At 33.8% G+C, this 17,992-nt stretch overlaps 1 protein-coding gene across 1 annotated transcript; it reads right to left on the reverse strand.

Moving 5' to 3' along the window:
* Window positions 1–12,081: 12,081 nt before the first annotated feature.
* On the reverse strand, window positions 12,082–16,093 carry LOC129217689 (ras-related protein Rab-3). Its single transcript, XM_054852022.1, has 3 exons — window positions 15,877–16,093; window positions 13,960–14,078; window positions 12,082–12,422 (listed from the first exon to the last, which is right to left on the reverse strand). Exons 1-3 carry the CDS (start codon window positions 16,090–16,092, stop codon window positions 12,110–12,112), a joined length of 648 nt encoding a protein of 215 aa, XP_054707997.1. The 5' UTR covers window position 16,093; the 3' UTR covers window positions 12,082–12,109.
* Between the last annotated feature and the right edge of the window lie 1,899 nt (window positions 16,094–17,992).

The raw sequence follows: 17,992 nt of genomic DNA on the forward strand, positions 1-17,992 counted from the left end.
CGTACACAAGAAAAATAAGCAATTTGAAATCAACTTTTAAAACCCAAATGACTTTCCAAACATTGTACTAAGGTGGAAGAATAAATTTCAGCAGAAAATAATTTGTACTCTTTTATAAACTACTAGTGGTACCCACACGGCTTTGCCCGTAAAAGAAAAATTAAAAGGTCTTTTGGTTCGCCTGTATATTTACAAATAATGTATGATGAATTTTCTCGCCAATTGGCTTGTACCCATGTTACGGTTCCACGTTATGATAATTTCGTATCTTGCCAATTGGCTTGTACCCATGTTATGGTTCCACGTCATGATAATTTCGTAATTTACTCGTCCATCTCATGATAATTTTGTTCTTAAAATTGGAATAGAAAAAGAACCACATAGAATTTTCGAAAAATCGCTTTGAGGTGCAAACCCCCATGCTACAAACTAACTTTCTGCCAAATTTCATGAAAATCGGCCGAACGGTCTAGGCGTAATGCGCGTCACAGAGATCCTGACAGAGATTTTCAGCTTTTTTTTTTTAAAGAAGCTCAATTAAGAATAGTTCTTTGCCGTTATAGGTATGTCACTGCTCATTTTCAAAAATTTTTGCCCAACTCGTGAAAACAAAGCATTTAGTGGTTTATACAATGTTGACAAAATCGATATTGCTTAATTTTTTACTTTTTTCTATCCCTAATATATATAGAAGAAAGTATTGGATTTGTGCAAATTTTTGAATTTTGACGGATTTGAACATTTTGAGGTGTGCCGAGTCCATCTGAGGGGGGGGGGGGGGCTGGTTTTTTTTTTTTTTTGTGAAAAAATAACTTTATAACTGCACTAATAAGAAAGATAAATCGTAATAGACTGTAATCTGCATATTTCGCGTGATTTTAATTGTTGGAAAATGACCAGAAAATCTCTGATTTAAACTTTTTAACTGTTGCCATCTTGTGTTTGTTAACAAATAAATATTAGTAATTATTTTAAGCAAGGCTTTTAAAGTAATTTTCAATTCTCATTCTTTTCTTTTGCTTTTGAGATAAATCGAAAATTGGGATGGTCGTCAAGTTTTGGCGTGTGTAATTTTGTTTTTGTTAGGAATATTGCTTCCTCTTCGAGCATGGGGAGGGATCAGAATTAAAAGAAAGACATAGAAGAAGGTTTTGTGATGGCCACAACATACTAGTTTTTAAATAAAGTAATCCATTTTCCCATTACTAATAAGATATACTAAAATATAAAAAATTCAACCCCAAAAAACCTGACATCACTGTTAGATTTGTTTTTGACTTGATGTATTTTTGATTTAATCTTTTTCCTTCTATTTTTGTGACACCAAGAGCTGTTGAAATTCATTTCCTAAGACTGCTTTTGAATTACCAATTCAATAGCCCTATGAGCTGAGAATAACTACGTAATAATTTGGGCATAGGAGTGAATAGACATGACAAAATTATTTGAACCTACACAAAATGTCAATGCAAAGTTTCTTTTTACTGCTACTATTTTCATTCACAAAATAATATTCCTATTGTTTCAAGATTTAAAGAAAAAAAAAACTTATTTAAGCATACAGTAAACCTGAAAATAAAATACAGGTTATTAAATCCATGGTGTCCGAGCGCTTGGAAAGTCATGGATTTCAATTATGATCGAAAATGGTCATGGAAAATAATGATTTTCAGCAAAAAATGCTCAAAAATTCTACATATTAGGAGCAAAACTTACGCATCTTAGCCGTTCCTTACACTTTTCCAGAATTTTTACACATTTCGAAATCTGATTGCATCCACTTCTATTATACTCGCTCGTTTTTCTTTACTATGTGAATCTATCGTTTGGACATTTATAATTATGTGTTCAGAATTATTTTTAACCCTCCTAAAATGTAGTTAAGAAATTAGACTTCTAATTTTGCCGCTCTCATTCGACTCAAAAATTTTAAATCATTTGTGTTGAAACTTATAAAAATTATCAATTTTCAGCAGTGTCTTAATTTAATGAAGATTTTATGAACTAAAATTAGTCTAAAGAATGACTAAAGGACGTTTAGAACCTGAATAAAATACAGAAATCAGGAATTTTCAAGAGTAAAATTTTTAAAAAGTTCAAAAATGTTGCAAATGACAAAAAGTCGAATTTTACAATATTTGTAGCCTATCCTAAAACTTTGGTGGTAATATGTCTGGTAAATTAATTATTAAGTACTTTAATATTTTTTTTTTCTGATTAATCATTTTATTTATTGTTAACTTAATTTTAGTAATTACTAAATTATTACTAGTCACAGATTGTTTAGAAAATTACTAGCTTTTAAAAGAAAGTTTTACATTCATTATTTATGTATAAAATAAAATATTTACTTACAAAAATTCAAAAGAAATGAAAATAGGAAAAAAAATTATAATAAAAATCAAGTTTCAATGTTAAGCTGTTCACCAGTAGTTTTATATCATAGCTGCATGTTTGAAACTTCTTTTATTTTGAAAAATCATTTTGCAGTTTAAATTTTTTTTCCAGTATTTTTAGTGATTGAAAAATTACTGTGTATCGTATCAGATTTTTTTCAGAAAAAATAATTTTGTTTACATGTAAATCCTTACTGCCATAAAAATTTTGTATGATTCATTGGAATCCAAACAATATTTTCAAACATTTTAGATTTATGAATATACATCCTTGGTAGCAAAATAATTAAGACAAAACTCTGTAATCATTTCATTTGTATCAATCGTCATTGTTGCATAATTTTTTTTTTTTTTTTTTTTTGTTATGATAGTAACTGAGGTAGTTACATTTCACATTAATTTGAATTTTTAGAAACATATGTCCAAAGCATAGATCAGATGGTTGCAATTTAATTTTCACAAAACACTAATTCATATATTTGTGTGAAAAATTGCTGTTTTTTCCTGGAAAACTTGTACCCCCACCCCCTGAGTGATGGAAAGTTAAGAGCAGAAGTCAGAGAAAGTAATGGATTTCAAAATTTGAAATGTAGCAGATACCGGGTAAATCTTTTTAGGTTCTGTTTTTACTTTTCACGCAGTGAAGGAAGTATTGTAATCGCCAAAAAATTTCCATTTTCCTCATCCCCTGAATGAATGTAGAGCTGTTTTTTTGGTTCATCCGCACATGCATCTGTACCACCTAAAAACATACGAGGGGGAACCCAAAAATAACCAGATTTTTGTTCTAAAATAATTATAGCTCAGTTTATTCACAAAATTTCGTTAGTTTCCTTCAAACTATTCACCATTTGATGCAATATACCTGTTAATTCTTTTTTTCCACTATTAGAAGCTCCCCTGGAACTCTTTAACTTTGACCATGTCCAGCGCCCGTTGCGAAGTAGTTTTTACAGACTCTACGTCATCAAAAAGCTTCTTTTTAATATTTTTTTTCATCCTTGGGAACAGAAAACAATCACAGGGGGCTGGGTTTGGCGAATACGAGGGAAGAACGACTAGCCACCCCCCTGAGAGGCCAAGTAGCGCTTAATAGTGAAGGCTGAGTGTGCGAGAGCATTATCATGGTGAATGAACCATTCTTCCCATCGCCTGCGCGAGCTCAAACTCACTCCTGTTTCTTCTGAAATTTCGTCAGTCGTAAAATGATGACTCTCATTGATTTTTTGGCGGATTTTTTCAACATTTTCATCATTTCGAGACGGTGAAGGGCGCTCAGAACGAGCAAGATTTTCAGCACTCATGCTACCACGTTTAAAGCACTCAAAATACTCGAAAACTTGTGTACCGCTCATAGCATCGTTCTTGAAAGCTTGTTCAAGCATTTAGTAAGCTATTCTGTTGCTGACTTTTCAAGCAGGAAGCAAAATTTCAAGCTTACACTTTGATCTTTTAAATGTGCCATAATGAGTTCGCAGGCGGAAAGCAATAACACCTGAGAAAATCAACACTACGATCAGACGTTATCAACTACACTGATGCCACTTGCACAGCTGGTCTGTGAAGGCCTCTACTTGAGCCATTTGGCTGGAGAACACTCTACTACATCTAGAATTGGCAGCGCACCATTAGTCCGGTTTCTTTTGGGTCCCCCCTCATATGTACAGTTGAAATGATCATTTCAACGATCCTCAAGTTAATTATGAGTTTTTGTGACTTCTATATGTGCTTGTGTATGTAAGTACCTTGCATAGCTCAAAAACGATATGCTGTAGAAGGTCGACATTTTGTACATAGATTCTGAAGGGGTTGTAAATGAATAAGGGTAGTCGCTTTTATTTATCCAGTGTTATTGATAAAACCAATTTTTAGAGGAAGTTTGCAATGAAAAATATTTGTTTCTGTTTTCAAGGAACCATGTGAAATCATAAAACAGAAGTGTATCTAAATGATCTGTTCGAAAACTGATTTGAATTCATATCTGTGCTACTGTTTTGCTACTTTTGTGGCAGTGAAGATGGGCTTCCTGATAACTCTAAAACATATGCAGATGGTTTTAAACATAATTATTTTAATTTAGCTAGTGTTGATAATCCAACTATTACATGCTGACAGAATCATTTCTGAATCAACCCTGAATATGTCTACTAATGGGGAAATTTTCTGACATTGGCTGTTAGACTCTCCCTGCTCCCCCACATTAAAAATTATTGATATTATTCCATCATACTTCTAAGAATCTGGCAAAGACCAATTAAAAACCTTTTTACAAAATCGGAACAGCTACTTTTTAAAAACTTCCTGGGGATCTTGAAAATAGTTTTAAATATCCTTTTTTTTATTTTTTAAAGATTGCGTCTTCAGTATTATGTTGGAATTTACCATTAGAAAAACAATTTCAATGACATTTTTTTGAATAATAAATCGCAATGTGTTGGAGTTGTCCCCGACTCGACCTCCATATACAGTATAACTTCGATGTAACGATACTCGATTCAACGATTTCATCAATTTAGCGATACATTTCACTGGTCTGGATTTGGCTGCATTTAGCGATATCCTTGATTTCAGAATAACTTCTTCCAGTCCCTTGCCAACGATAAATCGGGGTTATACTGTATTCATATAATTCAAATAAATTTAGGATTTTAAGTAACAAATATTTGGTTTTAATAAGAAAACAATACAAGGCTTTTTTTTGTAAAACTTTAGTTCATAAATACTTAGTTACTGAAGAGCTGTACTGCTGTGGGAAGTAAAACGGTAGCATCTGCAAATTTTTTATTTTTGTCATCTATTGCATTTTAGTGTTAATATACAAACTTACTTATTTGGTTTCAGCTAAATACAAAGAAAGGGAAAAAAAAAGTAAAATTCCAACATTACCCAATTGTTAGTATGGAATCCAAAACTTGTTTCTTCCAACTATCTCAAAAACTCAATTTTGTAGATACTGTGCTTTAAATTGCCATGGCAGTACCCCCCCCCCCCCCCATCCCTGGTCTTCCATTCATTAAATTATTATAGCTTGTTCTCCAATTATGGTGCACATCTAAAGCATTTTGATTCAAATGGTCTGTTTGTGTTTCCAAGAAGAGAGATACCCAAGTAAAAACAAAAGAAATTTATTTATTTTTCTAAAGGATAAATTACATTTTAACAATGATTTACATAGTAACTATCATCTCTCCCTACATAACACTTAGCATACAATGTAATAGCTGTCAAAGTTCATCAAAATTTCCATAAGTCTCGTGCTTCAAGAGGACCACAAAATGAACCATGAAGTGAAAAATGCTTTCGTTAATCAAAGTGTCGAAGCAACAAAGACATCCACGAAATGAGACTTCAACAAAGAAAAAAATGACTAGATCATATGAAAACGATAACTCGTAAATCAAATAAAAAACAGATATCTTACCGATTCGTCTTTAAATGCACAATTTGTAAATGAGGGTATATAATCTCTAAAATGTAACAGCTACTGACCAAAGAGTAGATGTGAATATATATATTTCATATAATTTCTCCATATATTTATATATCGTTTATATATAAGAATGATTTCGTATGTCATCATTAGCTATAAAATAACACATTTAGGGGCAGACTCAGCATCCGCATGCAATTCTACAGTCCAATTTTGAGAATGGTTCCCGAGTATAGAAATGCTCTTTCGTACCGGTCTCTCGACCCACATTTATGCATCGAGGCAGCATGAGATGAAATTACATAAATGTTTCAAGGCAATGCAACAGATGTGCCAAAGTCTGACAATTCCAGCAAACTACACATTAAAGTCCTAACACATACTTTTTATGATATCTAAATGACATTCACAATAGAGCGGTAGAAAATCTACTATGGGAAAAGTTTTTATTTATTTTCTTTTTTTAAAGACTGATGCTTAAAAAATAATCAATTTGAGAGAAAAATTCAACTGTACTTATTATTATCATTATTGATATAATATTTTTTCCCTTAAATGCATAATTTTGAATCTGAAACACAATCATATTCATAATTTTGAAATTTTCTCATTCGCTGACTTATTACATGGTCTTTCATTTAATAACTTCTAAAACAGCATTGTCATCTACGTCTGTCACCAGTTTTATGGTCTGAGCACAAAGTCACTCGTACATCTATTTCCAAATAGCACTATATTTGATTCTAACTAATCATAACAGCATTTAAAAATGTCTTATTAAAAACAGATTCATAAGTTTGTTGTTGTTTTGAAAATGACATCCTACATTCTAAATTATTTAACAGCAAACTTTTATATCCCATGAATAAATGTTAGAATATGAAACCTATGGCAAATTTATAGATATGAAAATATGTTAAGAATTCTTCTGTTTAATCAATTGAACAATGAAAAATTATGCATATTATATTTTTTGATTTTTTAAACCATTCACAGCAACATATCAGTTTTAAAAAGCAAGAATTAAAATTGATTATACATGTACATATTATATTCTTAAATACATATATATAGTAAAATAATAAAAACAGTACATCAATACTAATAATGTTTTTTGTGCACATTTTAAGGAACATTTAACTTTCATTTCATGAAATATATCACCCCGCAACTGGCTTTTTCTCATATTTAGTTAAAATATAGATTTAAATACATGACTAGTTCTTTGGAATGAGTTTTTTTAAATGAATATTTAAAAAGTAATATATCACAATACAAAATGATACAGTATTTAATACATCAATAATAAAAAGTTTTTTCATTTTAGACAATAGTTTAAAAATATCAAATAAATAAATAAAAACAAAGAAAATTATCACAAAAATGCTCGATGTCATAAGACTAGAGATACACATACATATAAATGAGGAAATACAAATGAACATTTTTTTCCCATTCTAGATTTAATAATTTATGAATTTCACAGGCGTATATATATATATATATATATATACTGAGAAAGTGTTAATATATACATTTAATGATTGACATAATATCATATCCATATTTATTGACCTCTTTTGGATTCTAAAAAGAAACCTGGGATTGAATCGCAACCTCGACTAACTGATTTCGAGATCGGATTGTGGTTATGTTCCTGTCAGAAACCCAAGCCAAACAAATTCTAGTATGACATTGTTGAAGATATGTAACTTTTGATTATTTTAAATCTCCATATTTGTGACAGTAAAAGTGTGATAACTTTTAAAGTTCAAATCAGAAATCCTCCAAATTAGAGTAATAACAAGTGTAATGATGTACAACTTAAGTACTTTTAAAGTTTTCATGCAAATTAATAATTCTTAATACAAAAATATTTAAAAAATGTTGCAGAAACTACAGAAAGTTGTTACATAGGCAATAAAAATTACAACTAGAGAGGGTCAATGACGGGGTTGGGCGATGTCCCAATAATTGCATTATGATGTCTGGTTATGCTCAGACTAGAGATGGAATGGTTGGAAAATGGCTTTGGCGAAAATATGTCTCCCCTCCCCAAAGAAATTTATATCCACCCAGAAAAATTGGGAAATTTTTTAGCATGCAATATTGTACTCAGAACGTTATAATATTGAGTTTAATAAGTACACTTAATGTGTGTGTGTATCCATGTATTCAAATTTGCATTGAAAGCACATAAAACTGAATTTAAAAAAAAACATTGCAAATTACTGTCTTAAAGTTTGGTTCAACAATTACAAAAATTACATCCAATCCTAAATTAATGGTTGAATGATGTTTCGACTAATTTAGATAATTTTTGTAATTTTTTTGGATTTCTGTTGTAAAGAAAATCAATTTTTCCATTCACTCCAGAAAAAAAACAGGGAAATTTTTTTTCCTGCTACCTCACCTTTTTCGGAAATTTTATGTCTCTAGTTCAAACAACAAATTTATGACAAAATATTAAATTTAATTTTTAAAGTAACGCATTGTTTCAAATCATTGTGACCAAAAGTATTTAATAAATTTAAATTTAAAAAAGAAAACAATAAAGAAAATAAAATAACCTTAACTTTTTGCAGAGATTTTACAATTGTCTTGAAAGAACATTCTTTAAAAAGGAGAAGTGCTTTCAATAATCCACATAGGATCTATCTCCACTTTTGAATCAGTCAAAAGCAAATTAAAAAAAAAAAAGGTTTTTCTAAAACATCGATCAGTGGCAGCATTCTACTAAGGGTGCAGTATTTATCACAAATCATCAATAACATTATTTTAATCCAGCACTGCATATTATTTATGAAGCCGTACTTGCATTGCAATTCATTTTTCCATTCTCATTATCGTGATAGGTTGTATAATGTATCGTATAATGTTGTTGAATCTCTGCTTAAACAGGTATTTTTAAAATGTTGCATAACATCAAATCACGGTAACATAAACCTGGTATGGAGCGATCTACATCAGGATTGTCATTTCGTCCTCCTTTATATAAAAGTTTCATGATATTCTACTACATCACCCAGCCCTATAACGTCATTTATGTTTACAATGAAAGATTTAATAGTACTTCAAGGGAAAGGATATTTTTGAAACAGATATCAAACAAAATCTTCCATCGACCATTCATTTTCAACACAGATGCAGTTAAGGAATAAAAAATAAATGCAAACAATGAACATTTTAAAATAAAATGCTACACCATTTAAAATGATAACTAGAGTATAAAAAAGAGGGGAGGAGGAATGAAATCATCAAATGAAATAAATATTTTTTAAAGCCTATAGAATATTCATCCTATGAGACGAGGCATAAATTCTCTATAGTATGCAAACAGGATATAAAAATCTATTAAGTTTAAAATAAAATCCACTTTCAGACATAATTTCATAACTTTGTCCTTGGACAAAGTTGAAGTGCAATATGCATAACCTAAAATGATAATTCAAACGCATCTATAACGTCATACCAAACTGTTGAGTCCATCATAGTATAACACATTTGCCTTAGGATTAGCCAATTACAAGATTCAGGCTTGGTAGAATTCGAGGTTTCAAGAGAAAATCCCACTTAGGGATTTCTAAATGATTCAGAAGCACAAAGGCTAAAAATAAATAGAAGTACTTTTGTATTTTTTGTTTTTTCTTTCTTTCTTTTATGACAGAACCAAGCAGTAAAATGAAGGTAACATTATCCTGTTTATGCAACATTATGTGCCCATGCAGATTTAAATCATCAACATTTAGCTTGATTCACTTTTTTGGTTTCTTGCAAATTTTATGCAAAAAAAGTTTTAAAAAAGCCGACTCGAATATACATTACAAATCTATAGGTTAGTGATATCAAAAAAGAAGAAAGAAAGAAATAAAAATTGAAATCAAGAATTCTGGTTGTTGAACTACACCACAATTACCCCCACCTTTAATTTTTTTTTAAAGAGAAATCCACTATTTTTACAGGACTCTTTTTATCAAGTTAGAAAATATACTATTAGCATACAGCACATCTATTGTTAATTCATTGGCTGAGTCACTAGTTCTCTCAACCCAAAATTTACTTTTCAACTCTTATATTTAGCCAGAAAGTGGTTGCATTTCTAACTACCATGAGGTAATATTTTCCATTTACCATTTGTGCGCATAATCACTCAAAATTAATCCCAACTCTTATTCTGTTCCCTATGATCATCATTTACATTGTAAATAGGGTAAATTGATCATATTAAATAACTTCAGGTATACAATCAAAGTCAAACATATTTCTGACCATACTAATAATATAAAATGAGGCATGAGTCACTGTAAGAGGATGAATTGTTTTAAGATCTAGCAACATCTTATCAATTCAAAATTCTTTAATAATATTGTAATTTAATTTTACCAGTTGATAAAAAACTTCTAGCAGTTTTTGGAAGGAAGATCAACTTAACAAAGGAATATTCTCAGTTTTTCTCCACCATTACAGATATTTCTTAACATACCTCTGATTAGTCATCTGCATACCGCCAGCAGCACGCATAAGCATACCATAGATAGGGAAATGGATTAAACGAGTGGAACTGGTTGTAATTTTCAAACATTGTGTGAAAGGGCAGTATTTTTTCTTTTTAGAAGCTACACATTGTTGAAAAACCCAAGAATTCCATGCAACAGAAAATCCGACTTAAAAGCAAAAAGATTCACTATTTAAAATCCCACATGAAGCCCCAAGCTGAAGAATTCCGGTGAATTTTAAGAAATGCATATTGTACCTATATTGTGTATTATTTAGATGTCTGTATTCAGACATCTAAAACTTTGCAAGGTCTCTAAGCATCATTTCACACAATACCAACCTATGAGCATCTCAAAGATAATCTTGGAAATCCAAAGAACAACTACAGCATTAACAAACCCTAGACGAACCTCAAATGAAATCCAGGGTTCCTATGAGTGTAACCAATTTCAAAGTTTTCAAACTGACACATTTTACTTGATCTTTAGAGAAATTCATTTTAGACACTTAAAACCCATGGGTGCCCCCAAGCCCCAGGAGATAACTAAAACTCATGGTAATTATAATTAAAGCCATGACTTCCAAATGCCCTAATTTAAAAACTATTGACCAGAATGACTTGATATTTCACCAGTACAGTCATTAGGCCTTAATTCATGCCGTTGTATGTTTCCAACTAGTAACGGAACTAGGTGGAGGACATATTGAATAACTTATGCAACTGTGTCATTCAGTTCTTTTTCTCTTGCCACAATCATTGCTTTCTCAGTAACACCTAAGTTTGTCAATTGAATTATAAATTTTAAAAAAATATACCTTTTCCTTTCAACATTTCCGAATCCCTTCAGTAGGCTCTTCCCCTTAAGTTACCCTGACTACGCCATAGCACCTACTGGCACATTTTGGAATCCCCCCCCCTTTGCCGAACAAATTCCCATGGTCTCGTGACTGTTGGGATGAAATATCTAGTCATTCCGACCGGCAGTTTTCAAATCAGAGAGTTCTGAAATGCCAACTTTAATTATAACCGCCCCGTACTAACATCCTCGAAATTCAAATTTCCCGAAAAAGAATCTCCGAGCGAACCCCGGTAGTCTCGGAATGTTCCCGACGCGGGTGCAGAATATGTCCGATCCGGCGATCTAGGATCGTGGGAAATTTGAACCATCTGGGGAAAATTTTGCAGATTCGATTTATATTAAAAAAAAAAAAAAAAAACAGATTTTTTTTTCTGCAAGTGTTTTTTGAATGCATTTTCTTTTGCATCACCACTCTATATTTTCATCAACTATTTGTTAGATAATAATTTACATTTAACAATAAATGGAGACATGAGATTTTAATTAAAACTTACATGCATTTACTTAATTTACTAATTTTAGATACTGAGTTCTAAGGCTACTATAGTTCATTCTATTAGTTTTAAAGATGCAATTCCTTTTTTTTTCCAAAATTATCTCTACCTGTAGTAATAGGAATGAATTTTCATCTGAAGCATTAAGCATATTGTAAAATTTTGGGGAAATTTTCATATAGATTGGGGAAATGTTGATGTTAAAAACATTTTCTGCACCCGTGGTTCCCGAATCTCCGCGGTACGTCGGAGACGACCCCTTCGAGGTCGGACGTCGTCGAGCTATTTGGAAAGAAAGGTCGCCGTGCCAGATCTCGGAAGAGTGGCCGCCGCGAAAAGGAGGAGGTCTACCCGAATCCCACCAAGCCTTGTCGAGTCAAACACCTGTAAACCAAAGAGGGACACACATTATAATATCTTCATATGAACCGTCTAGCACTGGCACCCCGCGTTGGGCGGGGCCGGATTTTCCGTGAGGCGGGTCCCCTTGGAGGCGTTGACCAGGTTGGGGTCGGAGTCCAGGCTCTCCGACATCTTATCACAGATGATGTCCACCAGTCGCTCGAAGACGGCCTTGACGTTGAGGTTCTCCTTGGCGGAAGTCTCGAAGAACTCCAGGCCCAGCTGCTCCGCCAATTGGCGCCCCCTCTCGGCGGAAACCACACGCTCGTCCTCCATGTCGCACTTGTTGCCCACCAGGACCACCTGAGCATTGTCCCAAGAGTACGTTTTGATCTGTGTCACCCTGTCGCAGATAAAAGAAGAAGGGTCTCAGTGGAGTTTTTAAAAACTTAACGGCATTTGAACTGCTTTTGATTAGTACAAGCATTTTAATCATAGACTAATAATAAGAGTAGACCGAGCTTCCCCAGACTTGCTGATGAAAAAATTGGTTCATGGATACATCATGTGACTGGTGGAAGGCTCGGCGAAAACTTTGGCGGCATGGTTGCCAGCCTGCAGGATTATCTCTAGTTTGGCACTCCGCATGTATTTTAAGACGTAATGTGTTTTTATTATAATTTTTTTTCCCAAGGTGCAGAGATGATTGAACTGTTTTTCTTTTAGTTATGCATTATTTTGTCATTTGTAATTAGTTTTTGATCACAGTTTTCAGTAACTTTAATTTCATTCGGAACTACTACATTAGCGTTGGCGTAAACGTTTTGCGTTAACGCAAAAATGTACTAATCGGGATCTTAAATTGAAATTGTAGGTAAAAATCTTACCGTTTGCCAATTCTTTTTCGGCGCTTGCATCTTTAATTGCTTAGAGAGTTATTAAAATTGAATAAAGAAAATGCACAATACTATCTAAACGAAAAACTCACTATTTTAACAAAATATTTACAACTTAGAATAACAAATTTACAAATCAGACTCCATAAAAGATCATTCTTCCGCGTTTCATCAATTCTATTTATTTTATTTCTCTGATCGTCTGCTACGATCAACGCCCGCTGTTGCTAGGATATCCACCAGTCACATGGTTTAGTTTATGAGCAGCAAAAGGGTTGCCATAGCTCGGTCTACTCTTATTATTAGTCTATAATTTTAATTGCTGAGCACAAGTAGACATAAGCCATGTATTCTGTTGGCTTGTACCTAGTTACACCATTGCTGACTAGATTTAAGTTACAAAACTTATAAACACATCCACACACAAATCATCAATATTCCTTAAATTAACTCAATATTCTTTTTAAACATATCTTTAGCTAGTTTTACAAATACAAATGTGATGACCAGCAACAAGTTATGGGCCTAGCAAGACTGGTCCTAGTCAATTTATCATCCCCCAATGAAAATCAAGAGTCCTGTTAAAACAATCCACCCCATTACAAGTAGCAAATACTTTTGATAAACTATTCCAAATGCCTATGACCCTGTTGAAGTAGTCACTTTTCCTGATTTCAAGATTAGCTTGGGGCTTGAAAGGCTTAAAACAATGATCCTGGTTTTTTTATCTGTGCCGAAATTTAGCCCATGAATATCTTCTATTTCAATAAACTTAAAAATAACTGGTTCATATCCCCTCTTATTCTCCTTTACTTAAGACCATAGGTACATATCAGGCATTCCAAGCTTGGATTCAAAATCTAAATTAGAAAGCACATTTACTAACCTCATAGCTTTTACCAATTTCCAATAAATGATTTAATGACTCCATATCTTACTTAAGATATGGAGTCAATATACTGAACTACATCATCTCCCACAAATAATAAATGACCATATAATTCTGAAAGAAAAAATATTTAATAGAAAACCAAAGATCCTTACCAGTCTTGAACACTATTAAAAGATTCTTCATTTGTTACATCATACATCAGTATAAAACCCATGGCACCTCGGTAATAGGCAGTGGTAATAGTCCTGTAACGCTCTTGACCAGCAGTGTCCTGTATGATAAGAAAGTTAGGGTTTTTACATAGAAGTAGTATTTTATTTTAAAATGCTGCAGTAAAAACATAATTAACCTTTCCCAATAGAAAAGAAGATACAAAAATAGTTATTCCATATGGAAAATCATCTTTTTTTTTTTTGAATGAGATTGAATGCTCTTGGAAAACAAAGTGCAAATGAGTGGTAATGGCACTGTCCATGGATGAATAATAATGATAGATGAAATGTCATCAGTAAAATTCATCCACTTATGCCTGTGATGATCAGATGAAGGCGTTCAGATATTTCCTTTGAGGCACATGCTCAAGCAGACTTGATAATCACAGACTGCCTCTTAAGAACTTCCAAACTTTTGTGACAAATGCCTGTTATGTAAAACTTTTTGAATACATCTCATTTTAGCCAAAAGGTGGCAAGGCCAATGCTGGCACGCAGCACATGTTACGAGTTTCTGCTCAATCACAGAACAAAATTATGGTCTCAATAAAGGTCTATTCGTTGTGGCAAACCTAACCTGGCAGCATTGTGAAGGCTACACAGATCCCAATCACAGCATAACCATGCTGCCAGGTTAAGTTTGCGACAACAATAGTTCTGAATGAATTAGATGCTGAATTCTATGAACCAACCGATTAAATGGTGAATTCTATCAGTAAATATTCAGAGAAAACCTCTATCTAATTAGATTGCTACTATATTCATATTTACAATAGAGAGGTACAATGTAAACCTACTTTCAAGTGGAGCACCCTGCGCAACGTCTCTAATGGCTAAGTGATCTACAATATTTGGCATGCAATTAACGGTATCTCAAATCAGTATCGTGCCAAGTCCAACTCACCCAGTTTGCAACAATGGATAGAGACAGTCCTGGACTGTGAATAGCGATACAGGGATAATCGAAGACAAAGTGCTTTTGGTTCGTGAGACTGCTCATGGGGAGAAATTACTTTTATTTTTTTGATTTTATTTCAATTGCTTTTTTTGTCTCGAATTTTTAATTGTCATGTAAAATGCTACCGCATATACTCGCGTATAGGTCGCCCTTGCATATAAGTCGACCTCCCTACTTTTAGGAGAAAAATCGGGGGGAAATCGAAAACCCGCATATACTTACGACGGTACGAAAACCGCGTAACCGTAGAGTCCCTAGTTATGGAGAAAACAAGAGCGTTTTGCTGCTAATTTTGAATTTAAACGTTATAAAAAAGCGGAAAATGAAATGTAATGAACATTTTTATGTCATAAAACTTCCGATTTTTACTCTACTGCATTAAAAGGGTGCACTTTTGCGATCGCGATTTTTTTAAAGGGTTTGATTTCGCTGTTACAATTGTTTTTGCTGGTGGCTTTTATTTTGATTTTATATCAATAAAATTTTATGCTGTAGCTAAATTACTGTTATTTTTAAAAGATGAGAAATAATTCGCACCTGTCGTAAATACGGCGATCCCCGCACTTTTCGCGTAGTCAGCCGTTTACTGTAATTATTTATTTCGCAGTCAGACCATGTAAAATCATAGCGTATTTACTTCTTTAGCGACAGCTTAAAAGGGATGGACTAAAACCGGGAAAATGTTATTGTTTTCAAATGTTTTTTCTAAGAAAAAATGGCCGAAAATTTTCGGAAATTCTGCCTTGCGTATAAGTCGACCCCCTAACTTGAAACATCATTTTTCGTAATCAATTTCTCGACTTATGTGCCAGTATATACAGCATTTGAAATTTTAAAAAAGAAACATTTACAACAAAGCATGGACAGCAAGCAAGCAAAACCAGGAACGTGATAGGTACCCATATTTGCAGTTTGACTCTCTTGTCTTGCCTAAACACGGTTTTGACTTTGAAATCTATACCGACGGTGCTGACGAAGGCTGAGGTGAAGGAGTCATCAGCGTACCGGAACAGGAAAGAGGTCTTGCCCACGCTACTGTTCCCAATAATCAGGATCTTGAACATATAGTCGAAGTTCTGGTCAGGGGCATCTTTCTGCTGAGGTTGGCCTGCCATTTGAGCTGCGATACAAACACACTTTTAGGAAGAAAACAGGACATCTTAAAGGATATGTGTTTAAATAGAGTAACCAGCTAAACTGCTTGGTTGATTTCGTCACGTTTGATGACACTGGTGGCTAGTGGTCATAAGAAAGCTTTCATTGTACAATCGGCTGACTGGTAATCTATTAGAATGCTTCTGGTTAGTCACCAGTGAGCACGTGTTGACCAGTTGCTCTATTTGAACATACCCAAAAGGTTTTAAGCAGCCAGTTACAGCCCCTAAGCCAGGGCTAAGGCAAAACTACATAAAAAGTAGTCGAAAACTTTGTACTGCATAGTGAATAAAATATGACAACGTATATAAAGTACAAATTGAGAATGAAAAAAGGTTAAAAAACCAGCAAACAGCTGTTTCAGCACTCTAAAATACAAGTGCCATCATCAGTGCATTAAAAACGAAGACAGGTTCACCCGACTAAAACACAGTCGAGGCGAACAATGGAATGAGAGACGAGTTGTAAAAGATATGAGAGCAGTACATGGTACTGCTCGTCTCTCATTCCATTGTTCGCCTCGACTGTGTTTTAGTCGGGTGAACCTGTCTTCGTTTTTAATGCACTGATGATGGCACTTGTATTTTAGAGTGCCGAAACTGCTGTTTGCTGGTTTTTTAACCTTTTTTCATTCTGAATTTGTACTTTATATACGTTGTCATATTTTAATCACAAAACTACATGTCGTACACCGACAGCTCGGTTATCCCACTTATGTTTCGTCCATGTTTGGACTCATCAGTCTGGAATATGGTATAACAGAGCTGAAGGCGGATGCCATCTCATTGAAGCTAAGAGTGGCAAAAAACTAGTAGATAAAGTAAATTTATCTCACCAGCAAAGAAATACGTAATACAAATGTGACCATCAGCAACAGGCTCTGGGCCCAGCTATGCTGGCCCTAGTTAATTTATTAGTTACCAATGAAGATCAATGGTCCTCTTAAAACTATCCACCTCCTTGCTCATTATCACCTCTTTTGGTAAGCTGTTTTAAGTGCCCACAACCCTACTAAAGTAGTGGTTTTTCCTTATTTCTAGGTTAGCCTGAGATTTGAACAGGGCCGGATTTAGGGGGGCTACTGCCCCAGGGCCTCCACAACAAAGGGGACACAATAAAATTTTTACAAAATATCCTAACTTTCACGGGTCGAAAATATCGGATATTTTCGAAAATATAATGATCTTTTCGAACCCTGATTAGGGGCCTCCACTCCTTTGTTGCCCCGGGACCCGGATTTAGGGGAGGGCAGACGGGGCTACTGCCCCGGGGCCTCCACAACAAAGGGGCCCCCACAATAAAATTTTTACGAAATATCCTAATTTTCACGGGTCGAAAATATCGGATATATACATATATATCAAAATATTCGGATATATATCAAAGTATTGGATATTTTCGAAAATATGATGATATTTTCGAACCCTGATTAGGGGCCTCCACTCCTTCGTTGTCCCAGGACCTCCACACTTCCAAATCCGGCCCTGGATTTGAATAGCTTAAAACAATGACCCCTCGTCCTGCTTTCAGTGCAAAATTTAATCCATTAACATCATTCATTTTGATAAATTTAAACAACTGAATCATGACCCCTCTGATCCTCCTTTGCTCCAGGTTTTACGTATTAAGCCTATTAAGTCTGGTATCATAACCTAAATCTGAAAGCCCCCTTACTAGTTTAGTTACCTTTCTTTGAACCCTTTGCAATACACAAATATCTTCCTCAGATAAGGTGACCAAAACTGCACAGCATACTCCAAATGGGGTCTAACTAAACTCCTATATAAAGGCTAAAGAACCTTCTTAGATTTGTTTGAAATAGATCTATTGATAAACCCAAGCATTCTGTTGGCTTTGTTA

Source organism: Uloborus diversus, chromosome 2 (assembly GCF_026930045.1).
Source record: "Uloborus diversus isolate 005 chromosome 2, Udiv.v.3.1, whole genome shotgun sequence".
Classification (NCBI taxonomy): domain Eukaryota; kingdom Metazoa; phylum Arthropoda; class Arachnida; order Araneae; family Uloboridae; genus Uloborus; species Uloborus diversus.

Excerpts from the sequence above, each read along its gene's own strand:
- LOC129217689 (XM_054852022.1), bottom strand. The coding sequence starts at position 16,092 with ATGGCAGGCCAACCTCAGCAGAAAGATGCCCCTGACCAGAACTTCGAC. Across the intron at positions 14,079-15,876 it reads GAGTCAAACTGCAAATATGG|GACACTGCTGGTCAAGAGCG; the intron begins GTACCTATCACG and ends CTTATCATACAG. Across the intron at positions 12,423-13,959 it reads TTTAATAGTGTTCAAGACTG|GGTGACACAGATCAAAACGT; the intron begins GTAAGGATCTTT and ends TATCTGCGACAG.